We start from the raw sequence: 14,689 nt of genomic DNA, 5'->3' as shown, positions 1-14,689 counted from the left end.
GTTGTCACCTTGTTTTTTTTGTCACTGAATTTCTGGCAGGATCAACAGAATACTTTTAACTGTATATTTTTCAGACAAAACAGGGGCATAAAGGAAAGGGTCATTGTTTGGGTTTGCACACACTAGGGAAAAAAAAAAAAAAAAAAAGTTTTATGCCATTACCATATTAATCTGCAAAGCTTTGCGATGAATCAGCACAAAAGGCAGCTCATGATACTTGCAACAAAAATTCATTTGGCTTTTTTTTTTTTAATTGCACAAAATAATTTATGATCAAACATTATTACAGCAATACTTGTGCGGTCTCCATATAATTTTTGGGAGAGAGATAACAGCAAGAGAAAATGGCGCACTGTTGGGACCGACATGGCCCGAGGATGCCCCGGAGGGTCCTGGGACATGAGAAGCAGCACCAATCCAGCCTCTTCTTCTGAACTCTGTTCCTTCCTCAGAAACCTTTTCATTGGCCATTCAGAGCATTGTAATTAACTACAAGATAGCCAGGCAGCTAATCGCAGCCTTCACATGCTCATTCTCTTTACTATTTCTGGCATTTTTGTTGCATTTTATTCTCTTTCCTTTTAAGTGCAAATGCCAATATTTGGGAACAACCTGCCATGCTTAACTGATGATCCTGCTGATGGCTTGGAGTGATGGGAAGTCTTTATCCTCTAGGTGCAATGTTTTGTGATGGGAAACGTCCCGGGGGGCCAGCACCTGTCTGCAAGAGGGGCACACAGAATAGTCCAGGTCAGGCACCCTGGAGTCTGTTAACCAGGCGGACTTCTTGTTCTTCTTTATCTTGTTGGAAGTTTGCTTTTCTTGCACTCGGAGCTCTTGGTGAGCGGTGAGCAGTTCCTGTTGCTTGGCGTTATCAGGGAGCAGCACCAGCAGCTCATTAAAAATTAGACTGAAGTTGTCACCGAGAAGTTTCCTGCAGTTTTTATAATATTCAGAGGCTGAAATCAACCCCTAGAGAAACAAGAATCAGAATCATCAGATACTTTACTCTAAAAAAAAATTAAATGTAAAAAGGCAAAATTTACATGTCAACTAATGAGAATTTTTTTTTTGGTCTGCTTTGGCTGGAAAGGAATGGGGGCCTGGTATTGTGTGGATAGAGGTGCACCATGCCAAGTGTTTTTTTTTTTTTTTTTACAGAGGTCAAGCTCTGTCTTCCCCACTGCAGGCTGTCAATGATGAGACTAGACAGAGGCTGAAGCTGGCTATTGTTCGTTAACCTTAGCTACTCAGCTGGGAGAGGAGTCTGGGAGGGACACAGTTGAAAATGTTCAATGAAATATAACTGCAAAATAAAAAAAGACAAGTTCACCTTTAAGAGCATGTTACACCCATGTTTAGGGTGTAACATGTAACATGCTCCTATCCAGCCACCTTCCACCGCCAGCACTCCCCACTGTGTGACAGCAAATGGGGGGGGGGGAAATCTTCTCTCCGCCCACATGGCAAACTAGTTTTCCTGTATTCTAGCAATTCATTCACAGTTCCCTGTGAATGAGTAGCCAAAAAATACAGTTAGCCATTGCGGCTGATGGCTTGTAGTTCTCAATGAACTGTGAGGGTCCTGATAAACGCTCTCATAGGTCACTGAATCTTCCTTCCATTCGGTAACCGTCTGCCCGTATGGGAGATGAGTAGGTAGTGTACCGAGAGTCTGCAAGATCCAGGCATTGCCCCAGCGATCTTCAGATCACAAGTGCAATGCTTTACAGGATGCAATGTAAACAAATAATACATGTACATTTTATTACCTGCAAAAGATGTACATTTCCTATTTATTTTTTATAAAAAAGGTGAACTTAAAAGGTGTTCTTTAATTTTTGTTTGAATGAAGGAGATTGATACTCTTTCAGGGCCTCCATTAAAGATATTTCCACTCACTGTCAAAGTGACAACAGTTTCACCAGACCAGAAGCCTGGGAAACACTCCAACAGCAAAATAAAAATGCCATATACAACCTAGGCCATCTTTTTATTGCCATCTGTATTTTTGTTGTAGATTTTCATTCACTTCCTCTCTGGTGATGAGAAATCTCTCCAACAGCATTAAAAAAATGCAAAAAAGCATTTCGGTATGCAGATCCTTCTCTTGACTTTAGGGTTTTGTTTTTTTTCCTTCATTTTTGTATGTTTTGTATAATAGCAGAGACTCTAGGGAATAAAATAGTGGTTGTTGCAACTTTTTATGTCACACAGTATTTTATAAACGCTTTTTTTTGGAAAAAATTTGTTTATAAAAAATGTTTAATGAAAAAAACAAAAAAACAAAACAAACACACACCCTAAAGTTAGCCCGATTTTTTTGTATAATGTGAAGATGTTACGCTGAGTAAATAGATACCCAACATGTCAGGATTTAAAATTGTGCATACTCGTGGAATGGCCCCAAACTTCAGGAACCTAAAAATCTCCATTAGGCGACAATTTAAATGTTTTACTGGTTACTAGTTTAGAGGTACAGTGGAGATCTTGTACTAGAATTATTGCTTTTTGCGGCGATACCTCACATGTGGTTTGAACGCATTTACATATTCGGGCGCGAAATACGTAAACGTTCGCTTCTGCGTGCGAGCACGCAGGGAGGATTACATTTTTTTTTAGATGGTTTATTTTACTTTTATATTAACACTTTCCCTTGATTTTTTTTTTGATCACTTTTATTCCCATTACAAGAAATGTAAACATCCCTTGTAATAGGAATAGGGAATGACAGGTCTTCTCTACAGGGAGATCTGGGGTTTTACTACCTGAGGAAACGGCAGTGTTTAAATCTGCCAAGGCGGGACATGACATTAATGTTGCCCCTGGCATCCGAAGGTCATAGGGATTGCCAAGGACCATCTGGTTCACAGTATTCTCTATGGTAAGCGGCCGCTGCCGGCTGGTTTACCTCCCGGTTCACGATTTACACTGGTGAGCCAGTAGAAGCCCCGGAGGGCGTCACCTCCTCTCGCTGCCGCTATGATTATTTTTACTTGACAGAGTATTGCCGGAAGAAAAAGACGAGATCTATATCTGCACAGCTGCAGGCATCAGATTTAACAACTTAAAGTCTAGGACATTTTGACTTCCTTGGGCAGGAAGTGGTTAATGGAAGGTCACCTGATGCTTGTAATTATCCATGTGTATTTTTGGTAGCTTATGACCTTTCCTGAAATTTAACGTATATGTTGTGAAGTAACCGGGTATACCAGCTTAATTTTTGCTTTGTATTTGTATTGCAAACTGAAATAAATATTTGATCACAAAAAAAAAAAAAAAAATAATCAACAGGGAGTTCTAAACCTTCCTCATTCTATCCAAAACTATAAAAGAAAATGTTTTGGCTGGGCCCACACTTTAAGGCTGCTTTCACACTGAAAGCACCAGCCGTTAGCAGTAAAGCGCTGCTCATTTTAGCGGCGCTTTACCGTTGTTTAAGCAGTGCCTTTGACCCCCCAAAAAAAGTGGTTAAAAACTCCCTGTGTTGTGGCGCTTCCGAAGCACTCATTCATTGCAATGGGCAGGGGCGTTTTGGGAGCAATGTATACAGCCCCAAAGATGCTGCTTGAAGAACTTTTCCGAATGTCCCGCAAGCGCACCCATTGTAATTAAAGGGAGGCAGTTTTCTATTTCTGGCACTAAAACACCTGAAAATTGCCTCAGTGTGAAAGGGGTCATAAGACTAGAGCAAAAAGGTAGAAATGGGACAAAAATTCCTACAGCCTTGTGTAACATGCACCAGTACATGCATAAACTAGCAGAACCAGATCTCCTACCTGTCGAAATTGGCCAGATTGGGATTTAAATTCATTGAACTTGGACTCGTCGCTGTGAAGATAATCCTTGATGGAATTAATCAGGTCAATGTTCCTCTGCTGGAAATGTTCAGGTACCAAGTAAGTTTCAGGGCAGAACGACACCCTTAAAAATAAATAATATATGATCGTTATATGCAATACAAGCCATCATTTTCCTAAGTGTAACAGACATGTTAATCCTGTAAATAATAATCAACATGCAGACTTGGTATAGTACAAGAATTATTATTAGCATAGTTTATTTGCAGTGCTGTGATGGAAGCCAAATGAGGGCCCTTATACATAAAACCACTAGACACATCTAAGCACGTACACTGCCCCTTCTGACCATTCTACAATACTGAGAGATGTATATCCATGTACAGACAAAATGTAAGTTCACAACAGTCATTAACTAGATTTAGAATACAGGAGCTACCCAGCATTCAATTTAAATTTGCAAATCTCTCCCCCCCCCCCCCCACCACGCAGAATGTGCAAAGTGACATGGTTGAGTGCTGGGGAACGTTTGTATTTTGAAATTAACTGGGGGCTCTTGTTGTGCTTCTTCCTTGCAGGTTATAAACTGAATGGGCATTTTGTTGGCTTGTTGAATACACATGTAATTTCTACAGCTTTCTTAGGCATATCTGGCTGCATGTCCTGAGCCATAAAGTAGATCTAAACTAATGGAATGACATTTAGCTTGCTAAAGCACTTTGCATAATAAACACCTGCCTCTTTTTTATATATATATATATATATATATATATATATATATATATATATATATATATATATATATAAAAAATACTGCTTTCACCTGCAGCCTCACTAAAGCCACTTTCAAATTAGTTGCATTAAAACCTACATTGTGGTGTGTTTTGAATAGGTTGCCCCACTGCAACGCACCATATATTTCCACAATGCAGCAAAAATGTCCTAATGGTTTCCTAGTTTGTCAGTGCTGACTGCAAAGGTCCTATCATATAGGACAGTGGTCATCAAGCCTGTCCTCAGGGCCCACTAACAGGCCAGGTTTTATGCATTACCTTGGGGAGATGCAGACTAGAATACTGCAATCACTGAACAGCAAATGATATCACCTGTGATGTATTTTAGTTATCTTGCAAACCTGGCCTGTTAGTGGGCCCTGAGGACAGGGCTGATGACCACTGGTATAGGAAATAGAAGGCAAAATTAAGTTTCATAACCAACATAGTAAAAATCAAGCTAAACAAACACTAAACGTATGCTTACTGTTTAACCTATGAAAGATTAGTTATTTTGGCCAGCCTTTCCTGGGACATGTACACCTCTGCTATCCAAGATACTGCTACTTCCTGCTTTACATCACTGATTCCTGGGTCAGCTCCCTAGAGAGAAGTGATAGTCCTGATTTCCTGCCCAATAAGGAGATTGGAGTACATGTATTACAGCACTGCATTTATCTTGCCAGGAGTTTCCATCTAAAGAGGCTCTCACATTCCACAACCCCATGGATACACATGCCATATAAAATGGCTCTAGCAATTCTCTGGAAAACTGATAAATAGCATTAAGGCCATCACACTGTTCAACTCACTCTTTTACTGCTTTGATAGGAGTTTCGGCAGGAATGGGTGTAGAAGAGACACTGGCAAAACCTGGAGGGGGTTTACCCGCAGAGGACAGTCCTGGAGGTGGTGCCAAAGGGGCCACAGATACTACAGGAGAAAATCCTACAGGAAAAAAAGAAAAAGAATTATAGCACAGTCTATTTGTACATCTTTTGTTAACCAGTTTAAGTCCAGGGTAATTTTTAATTTTTTTGCAAAAAACTACTTAAAAAGTGAAACTGTAGGCTATACAGATTTTCTGTATATGTGAACTTACACTTTAAGGTAGTATGGCCAAAGCTTTTTTGACCATTATTTTATGGGTCACACTTACTCTTGCACTCATGTGACCCGATTATAGTGGGCTATTGCCAGCTGTCACTGAACATGGCAGAGCTGCTCCAGGGTCTGGAAGGACCCACCCAGCTGTCTGACAGTTGGCTCAGGCTCTCAGCTGCACCTACCCCTTCTAAGGTCCAGCACTCCAGTGAGAGAAGAGCTCTCTGCTCTGAGCAGACCATGTAATGAACGATCAGTGGTCATGTGAACACGCAGTTCAAGGTCTTAAAGCTGATATGGAATAGCTGCAGCATCACACCTATGCTGCAACATAGGCAAGTATTGATGATTTTTATACTATAAAGTATAAAATGCTGGTAGCTTAAACTATTCATTTGCACAACTGGTTATCAAACACATTTTCAGTAAAAAAAAAAAAAATAAAAAATAAAAATAAAAAATAATACACTAAGATTTTACTGCACACAATCATGACATAACACGAATGCTTTTGGTAACCAACGGTCCAAGTTAAAGTGGTTGTAAACCCCATTCATTAAATTTGACCTAAGCACATATCTGTTGGGTTTACTCATCTCTCTCCAAAGCTCCAAGTGCCGTGTATTTCTGCTGCTCTGTTCTGTTATCAGCAGAGTCACATCTGACAAGTTCTCCGATACAGATAAAAGCAGCTGGATATTTGTATTGGGGAGGGAGCCTTGAGGTAGATAAGCTGGGAGCTTGTCTATTCATAATACAGCTCTGCAAGTTGCTTCCTTCCTCTGCCTATGTGGGGAGGGGGCTTCGCGCCCTTTCTCCAATCAGCTCAAACACGGTGTAAGTTCAGACTCCACACCCACTGCTGAATAAGGAAGCAAGATTTGTAAGATGATCTGCACTTTCTAAAGAATGTAGAAAGGGAAAGAGCAGCTGTACAAGTTTATGTAGGGAGATTTGTTTCATCTCTGCGTATCATCGGAGGCTGTTCACTTTACTGGGTATAGGAGAGGATTTACATGCACTTTAAGTAAAAGTGCCTCTATAGCTCTTTACTGGAAAAGCACAGAGCCTGCTAAAAAAAAAAAGTGATACCAAGCTCAAAGTTGCAGCCATTAACTTGTTTTTTAACCACTTGAAGTCTAGGCCATTTATAAATGGACAAAGGACAAAGTAGTTAATTTTGTTCACTACAATAAAAAATTTAAAATTGTAACTTTTCGCCTTTAGCAAAATTAACATGAAATATATATATAATTTATATTATATTTTATAATTATCTGCCAGCTTTTTAGAAGGCTCCAGATTTTTTTGCGGCGTGCTTTACTGTGATCAGCTTGTATTGCAAGAAGATTTGAAATGCAGGAGAACAAAAGGACATGTGTATATGTACACATGGACTCATTTATTACATACAGCAGATATTGCTATACACTCTTATACACCATATTACCCAAACCCATGGTCTGCATTTTGCAATCCATTCATGAAATGAAGGCAGTAGTGTATAGCCTCATGGAGGTTATACACTAGTATGTGCAACACACATTTTTTCGAATGCTTCTCTATCTCTGTGACACTTTAAAATGATCAGATGCAACTCACTGATTGCTGAGGACAACACAGATATTTTATTACTAGAGATTATTTACGCAGTCCAGTTTTCCCTGAATTCTCTTACCCGGTGGTGGCTTTGTCAGGATGTTGTTGTTCACCAGTGCTGGAAAGTCCTCCTCTGGTAGAGGGTATTTTGGTACAGAGTTTGCCGTTTTACTAAAACCAGGAGGTTCCCTTTCTCTGCCCCCTTTTTCTGGAGGTTTTCGCTCATTAAGTCCATTTACAACAGTGTTTGACTTGTCACTGAGGATGGACGTGGCAGGTGGTGTTGGCATACGCTCGGTCTCTGAGACGTTTTCTTTGAAGGAGGAGACTGAGGACCTGTCTTCTGGCAGCTGAGAACTAGAGGGAGTACTTTGCTTCTCAGAGCCAACTCGCTTCTTCTTGTTGAGCTTAAAGCTGGTTTGTGGATTAGCTGTCAATAGTCTAGAGATATCCATCATGGTCGGAGCATTACGGAATTCTTGCGCGGTAATACCAGTGCCGTCATCTTCGTCTTCTGAGAGGGACAAAGCTTTTTTTGCTTTGGTCAATGCCCCTTTCCCAATGCTCGATGCTGCAGCTTTTTTTGAGATTTTGGCAGTAGAAGCCAGAGTGGGAGTTGTAGATTTTGTTGTGCTTTTTGAAGAGGAAGCAGCCCATGCAGAACCGACAGAGGAAAGTGGTTTTCCAGGCTTGCTTTTAGACACCAAAGCCGGGAAGTCCTCCTCTTGGAAGGCATTGGAAGACCTAGTAGTTGTGGTATATGACATTCTCTCTATACGTGGTGGGACAGACGAGGGTGCTGAGGGCACCGCTGCTCTCAGACTGGGAAAGTCCTCTTCTTTCAGTTTAGGAGGCGGCTTGGCCATGCTGAAAATTCAGTCAAGAACATGAATAATTTTTTTTGACAAATTTTACACAAATTATGGACAAATTAGCCATTTGCTTACCGGGCACCTAAACCGCCCTCCTGCCCAGACGAATTTTCAGCATTTAGCGCGGTCACTCTTTGAATGACAATTGCGCGGTCATACAACACTGTACCCGAATTAATTTTTTATCATGTTTTTTCCACAAATAGAGCTTTCTTTTGGTGGTATTTGATCACCTCTGGGTTTTTTATTTTTTGTTAAATTATTTTTTTTTTTTTTTAAAGAGCGAATAAAAAAAAAAAAAATAAAAAAAAAAAATATATAATAATAATAAATATATATATATATATATATATATATATATATATATATATAAAAAATACAAAACCGTTTTATATTGTGTTAATAGATTTCGCAAACAGGTAATTTTTCTCCTTCATAGATGCACGCTGATAAGGCGGCACTGGTGGGCACTAATAGGCAGCACTGGTGGGTGGCAGTCATGGGCGACACTGATAGACAGCACTGCTAGGTGGCACTGATGAGGCACCACTGGTGGGCATTGATAGGTGGCACTGATTGGTAGGCACGGGAGCGATGTCCCTTCAACAGGAGCTGGTGATCGGCTGTTTTTTCTGCTCATGCTGTCAGCACGAGAAGAAAAAAAACAAACAATGATTACCAATCCTCTGTTTACATCACGTGATCAGTTGTCATTGGCTGACAGACGATCACGTGGTAAGGGGTCAGGATCGACCCCATACTCCGATCTGTGATCACCCGAGTCTTGGGTGAAAACAGCGTGGGGCACGGCCAGCTTTGAAAGCGGATTACGTTTATTGACGCCCTCCCGTCAAAGCAGATCCACGCTGTAGCCGTCATTCAGATATAGCGCGGATCTGAAGGAGTTAAATAGACCCAGTAAAAAACAAACCAAACAAACACCCCCTTAAAGCAGAACTATTCCAACTTCCGCTACAGCAATGATGCTTCCCGAATCTCACCGCATGGCCGACTTTTTGGTCTCAATTGCTGGATGCTTTCATTGGCCGGGCATGAATGATTCACTTTAGCACATGCACAGGAGTTCAGTCAGATTCAGGTTTGCCAAATTTGTACAGTTAGCTGTGCCTGCGTGGCTCACTGTACAGGGGCAGACAGGCAGGTAAACAACTTTAATGTGCAAGAGGCAAAGCATGTCTCTTCTGCATTAAAATTCCTGCCCGTTTGCCCCAAAGGCGTAACTAGAATCTTCAGGGCCCCAGTGCAAGAAGCCACAAAGGGCAGCCCTAATTACATCAGGGTCCCCAGAGAGCCCCCCCCCCCCCTTTACATCAGGATCCCCAGAGAGCAATCCCCTTACATCAGAGTCCCCAGAGAGCCCCCCCTTTACATCAGTGTTCTCAGAGAGCGCCCCCCCTTACATCAGTGTCCCCAGAGGGACCCCCACCTTTACATCCTCAGGACCCCCCCCCTTTGCAGTGGTTTCCCGTGTACCTGGTTGGGGAGGTGGGAGGCGACGATCGGCAGCTCTATGGTGTCCACTGTGCGTTGGGACCTCCCTGGGGCTAGTAGTTCTCTTCCCCAGTGTTTACAGTGGAGAGGGGAGGGGCCTCTGACCCAGGCATGTATCAGTAACAGTGTACAGAGCCGACCCACTTGAAGAGTGAAAAAACTGCTAGATGCCCGGGTCAGAGGCTCCTCCCCTCTCCACTGTATAGAATCAGGAAGAGAACTACAAGCCCCAGGGAGATCTCGCTGCCCACGGGCAACATAGAGCTACCGATCGTTGCCGCTCACCTCCCCCCATTGCATTCTAAATGGACAGCCAGAGGTGTGGGGGGAGTGAGATGCCGGTCTTAGGGCCCCCCACAGCGACAGAACGGTAGGGCCCAGTAGCAAGTGCGAGACTGCAGCGACCCCTATAGTTCCGCCACTCGTTTTCCCCTTTATTTTTGGCCTAAAGTTCCACTTTAAGCAGATGCCCTCTGTAAAAAAAATTTGTTGTATAGTTACTATTCTAGCAGGTGAGTAAACTCTTTACTCTTGCATAGATTAACAATTCAGGCACATAGCAAATGCTCTGCTGGGCACAGTGAATTACTTTTAGTGACCCCTATGTCACTAGAGAACACAATAGTGATGAAGGGTCCCATAAGTGGAAACAAAATAACCCAACTGCCTGCCAGACTGGTACGTATTCTAGTTATAGATAATATTCAACCTATACCTTTTACAGAGGGCAACTGCTGGATATGTTCTATACTACTATCAGGATCACTTTACCGCAGAATTCACAGCTAGTCAACCTTATATGGCTCAAAAGAAAGAACCAATGCTTCATCCGATCATAAGAAGCTGAAACATGGGCAGCAATTTTTTTTTTCACTAGTTGCTTGGTATCTTGGCTGCTGGACTCAGAAGCTAAGACTACATACACAACAAAGTTGAATTCAAAGAATATAGTTTTGATTAATCTGAACTGAAAAGGAGAACCAACTTTCTTACCTTAGTAAAGGAGTGGTCACGGCTGAGCCGATGGCAGGGAAGTCCTCCTCCCTCAAGACGCCATTAGATACGCCAGTCACATTGCTGGAATCACTAGGGCCTAGAAGAAGATAGTACATAACCATGGCAGTCACTGACAAGTATTAATAAGTTGGCTGAATGGCATTGCTGGATATACACAAAGGGAGGTCAACTGAAATGCAGTCAACTTCCACCTTTTAGCCTTCATGTACACTGGAGCTTTTATAAATGCATATCTCCTGGCAGGAAAAAAAGAAGCTACATAAATGCTCCTAAACCAGGTTTTCGCAAACGCGTTTAGGCGCAGCAAACGCTTGGGAATTTACTTAATTGACCAGATTTTTAAATTTATTCTGGCCAATGAAATAAAAAAACGCTCACGCACTAAACGCACCTAGGGCTTAGATGTATTTACCTGCATTTAAGTGTGTCAGGCTTTTCTTTTCCTGCCAAAAAGCTTCTCTCAAGCAATGTTTTTTTTTTTTGAAAGGCCCCTAAATGGAACTGCGGGCAAAAAAGGCAAAAACAGAATCCGCAATGCATGTTGGCTGTTTCTGTAAAATATCGGAAATAACATGGCTATGCTCACCTGCAGCTTCAGCAGGGGGTTTTGGAACAGTCTTAGGTCTGCGCCCCTCGTCAGCATCCCGAGCCTCCTCTTTTCGAGATTTTGAAATATCAGAAACATCCAGTACTGGTTTCCTCCCCATCTCTTCCTGTCGCCTGGCTGCTACAGAGGCTCTTACAGCAGCTGCCACCTCCCGATCTTCTTCTTCCCTGCAAAAGCCACAAACATGTTAGATTTTATTTTTTAAACAGTTAGAAGTTTACCTTTCAGGACCCTTCCATACCAAACTAAGTGAGATGCAGTTGGCTGCATTTTGGACTGCACTCCAACTGCATAGATAGTCCAAAATCCAGGCTAGCCTATGGGCATAGTTCACACCATTGCAGTGCAGAAAAGTACAACATGCTGCATTTTTCCACACCGCAAAAAGGCAATGCATCACAGTGAAGCCCAAGGAAAGAAAGAAGGAAGTGACCTCACAGGACAAATTCAGATAGAAAAAGGCACATCAACATAGGAACAAGGAAAAAAAACGTGCAGTTACTTGCAGTTTCTGGTGTGAAAGTGGCCTTAAGGTCCCTTTTACACTGAACGCAATTGGCTGCTGTTAGACGCATTTTGAACTGAACTCCAACTGCATTGATAGCCCAAAATCAAGGTAATCCTTCACATTATTGCAGTGCAGTTAAAAATAAAAAGTAGAGCATGCTGCATTTTTCTGCACCACAAATGCAAGGAACAAGCTACGAAAGTGCCGCAAAAGCACCGCACCCCTTTTAAGCAAAGAAAGCTATGCCCAAATCTGTATAGAAAAATGTACTGTAAAACGCAGTGCTAAACGCAGCGCAAAATGCATTCACACGCACTTCGAATGCATGTAAACATGCAGTCAAAAACACAGTTATGTGCAGTTTCTAGCGTGAATGGGCCCTAAAAAGGATAAGTTCACCCACATGGTCGCGTCATTCATTCACACAGCTCTGTGTGTATGGGATGTACGGGCACAAAGATAAACAGAAAGATCTGCATGGCACAAACAATCAGCTGATCGCTGGTGCAATGCTTTACAGGCTCTCCAAAAAATAAATAAAATGCTTTTTTTTTTACCTGCAAAAAAATGTGCATTTATTTTTTAAAAGTGAACTTATCCTTTAAATAACGGATCTAAAAGTAGAAGCCACCGCTCACCGTTTATATCTCCAGCTTCCCCTTCTGTTTTGCTGGCCTCCACGTCCTCTCATCTGCCTGTTAAATCTGTCAACCTCTACATAGTCCTCTCCTCCTACCACCGCTAGAAAACAGCACAAAGTAAAAATGGTCAAAAAAAAAAAGAAGTTACATGTCTTTAAAGATGGCAAAACAGCTAAAAGGATATATGGGTGCTGTTGCTGCTAAAAGATTTGTATTTCTGTCCATGCAGTCCTAATGTTTACGCAGCTCTGCCACACAGCACAGTCCTGTCTGGCAGGGCATGAAATCAGATTTCTCTTTTCTATAGTTAAACATTTACAGGTCTTGTCCCCTCCCCAGCTCCTCTCTCTGTTCTCTCCTCCTAACAGTATTAGCTCATTGTTAGCACATGTGCAATGCAAGACACTGAAGAGCAATTTGTGCATTTGTGCATCTTCTCATTCTCCAAGAGGACTGCAAGAGACCAATACCAGGCCACTGATGTATTACTGAACACAGAGCTGCACTGATTTAGAGCTCTTATTTCTGCCTGCAGTTCAGAAGTACTAGGCCCAACCAATTCCAGTTCTTGCAAGCTGTGACAAGCTTTTAGCCTTAAACAGATTATTTTATTTCTACATCTACTGAAGGCATATGTACCAGACAACAGAATGGAGTTGGGGAAAATCCTCCAACAATCTTGTGGTACTGGCTCTTAGGAAGGACATAAAGACTAAGTTTGTAAAGCAGATCTAAACCAAAAAACTAAATTTTATAGCTTACCAGTTTATAGATGATGTGATATGTGACTGCATTAGTTAGTTTTTTTCACTTTCATTACAGTAACCATGCATATTTTTAAACACTGATCGCTGTATTAGTATCACTGGTTCCCACAAAGTGTCAGTGTCCGATGGTCCGCCGCAATATCGCAGCCCCATTATAAGTCTCTGTTATTATTACTACTATTATTACTACTAGTATAGAAAAAAAAAATCCATAAAAATATTCCATCGTTTGTAGATGCTATAACGTTTACGTAAACCAACCAATATACGCTTATTGGGATTTTGTTTACCAAAAATATGTAGCAGAGTACATATTGGCCGAAATTTATGTTTACATTATATGTTTTATAGCAGAAAGTAGAAACTATTGTTTTTTTTCTTTTCAAATGGTCAGTCTTTTTTGTTTATAGCGCAAAAAACAAACAAACAAACAAAAAAAAAAGCAGAGGTGATCAAATACCACCAAAAGAAAGCTCCATTTGTACGGGAAAAAAAATGAACAATGTTATTTGGGTACAACGTTGCATGCCCGTGCAATTGTCAGTTAAAGTAATGCAGTGCTGTATTGCAAAAAATGACCTGGTCATGAAGGGGGATAGATCTTTAGGAGGTCAAGTGGTTGTAAACCCTTACAACACACTTTGACCTACAGGTAAGCCTAGATTTAAGGCTTACCTGTAGGTCCAAGAAATATCTCCTAAACCTACACGGTTTAGGAGATATTTGCCGAAAGACAGGCACCGCTGTCTACGGCGCATGCGCCGTAGACAGCGGCGCGCACTGAGCGCAGCACCGTCAACGGCGAATATGCCGCGAGTGGCGGCTCCCGTGCGCATGCTTGGGAGTGAGGTCATCGCGGCTTCGCCGAATGACAGCGGTGGAGCTGCGAGACCAACCGAGAAGATGGATGCACCGAACTACAGGGGACAGCGGTGACTTCGCTGGCTCCTGTGTCAGGTAAGTGACACATAATGGACAACTATGCGAGAGATTTCAAACCAATAAACAGGAAGTTACAAGGACACTGGATATCTGGCAGAATCAACAGCCATTTTCTGAATTTGCAGAAAATTTACTTAACCTGAAAAAGAAAACAGATGCAGCCACCACATCAAAGGACTAGTAAGGTGCAATATATTACATCAACACAGCACTGCTGACAGGGGAATCAGCAATTCTTCTCCCGGCAGAAGACAGCAATTATTGCTAGTGGCTATAGGAGCCGCTAGCGATAACCTCAAGAGAATCCCACAGGCTGTACCCAAGTTGATCGATCAACTTGGTACATTCAGCCTGCCCATTAACAGTTCAAATCTCAGCCTGTTCTTGCTGAACCAGTTGAGATGCAAAACATGTATGGTCAGCCTAAGGCAGTAGGGATACCATTTTTTTACAATAATGTTATTTTTCTCACACTTTATTGTAGGTATGTTGTGAAGAAATGTCGGATACAGATAGTTAAAGAATGAACTTAAATTTGTGGTTAAAG

General features: G+C 41.7%; 1 protein-coding gene across 1 annotated transcript in view; it reads right to left on the bottom strand.

Annotated features, from left to right (window-relative positions):
- Positions 1-229: 229 nt before the first annotated feature.
- The window catches only part of ZNF598 (zinc finger protein 598, E3 ubiquitin ligase), a 41,332-nt gene continuing 26,872 nt past the window's right edge, over positions 230-14,689 (bottom strand). Inside the window, exons 7-13 of the mRNA XM_077449373.1 lie at positions 12,431-12,533; positions 11,264-11,451; positions 10,654-10,753; positions 7,356-8,143; positions 5,386-5,521; positions 3,780-3,924; positions 230-972 (exon numbers count right to left, since the gene is read on the bottom strand). Of these exons, the coding sequence (XP_077305499.1) occupies positions 622-972; positions 3,780-3,924; positions 5,386-5,521; positions 7,356-8,143; positions 10,654-10,753; positions 11,264-11,451; positions 12,431-12,533 (1,811 nt within the window). The 3' untranslated portion in view covers positions 230-621. The remainder of the gene's footprint in view (positions 973-3,779; positions 3,925-5,385; positions 5,522-7,355; positions 8,144-10,653; positions 10,754-11,263; positions 11,452-12,430; positions 12,534-14,689) is intronic.

Source organism: Lithobates pipiens, unplaced genomic scaffold (genome assembly GCF_037356315.1).
Source record: "Lithobates pipiens isolate NorthernLeopardFrog02 unplaced genomic scaffold, aLitPip1_a1.2 Scaffold_22, whole genome shotgun sequence".
Classification (NCBI taxonomy): Eukaryota; Metazoa; Chordata; class Amphibia; order Anura; family Ranidae; genus Lithobates; species Lithobates pipiens.
The sequence above is the reverse complement of the archived record's forward strand: the minus strand, read 5'-3'. Positions and strand labels throughout refer to the sequence as shown.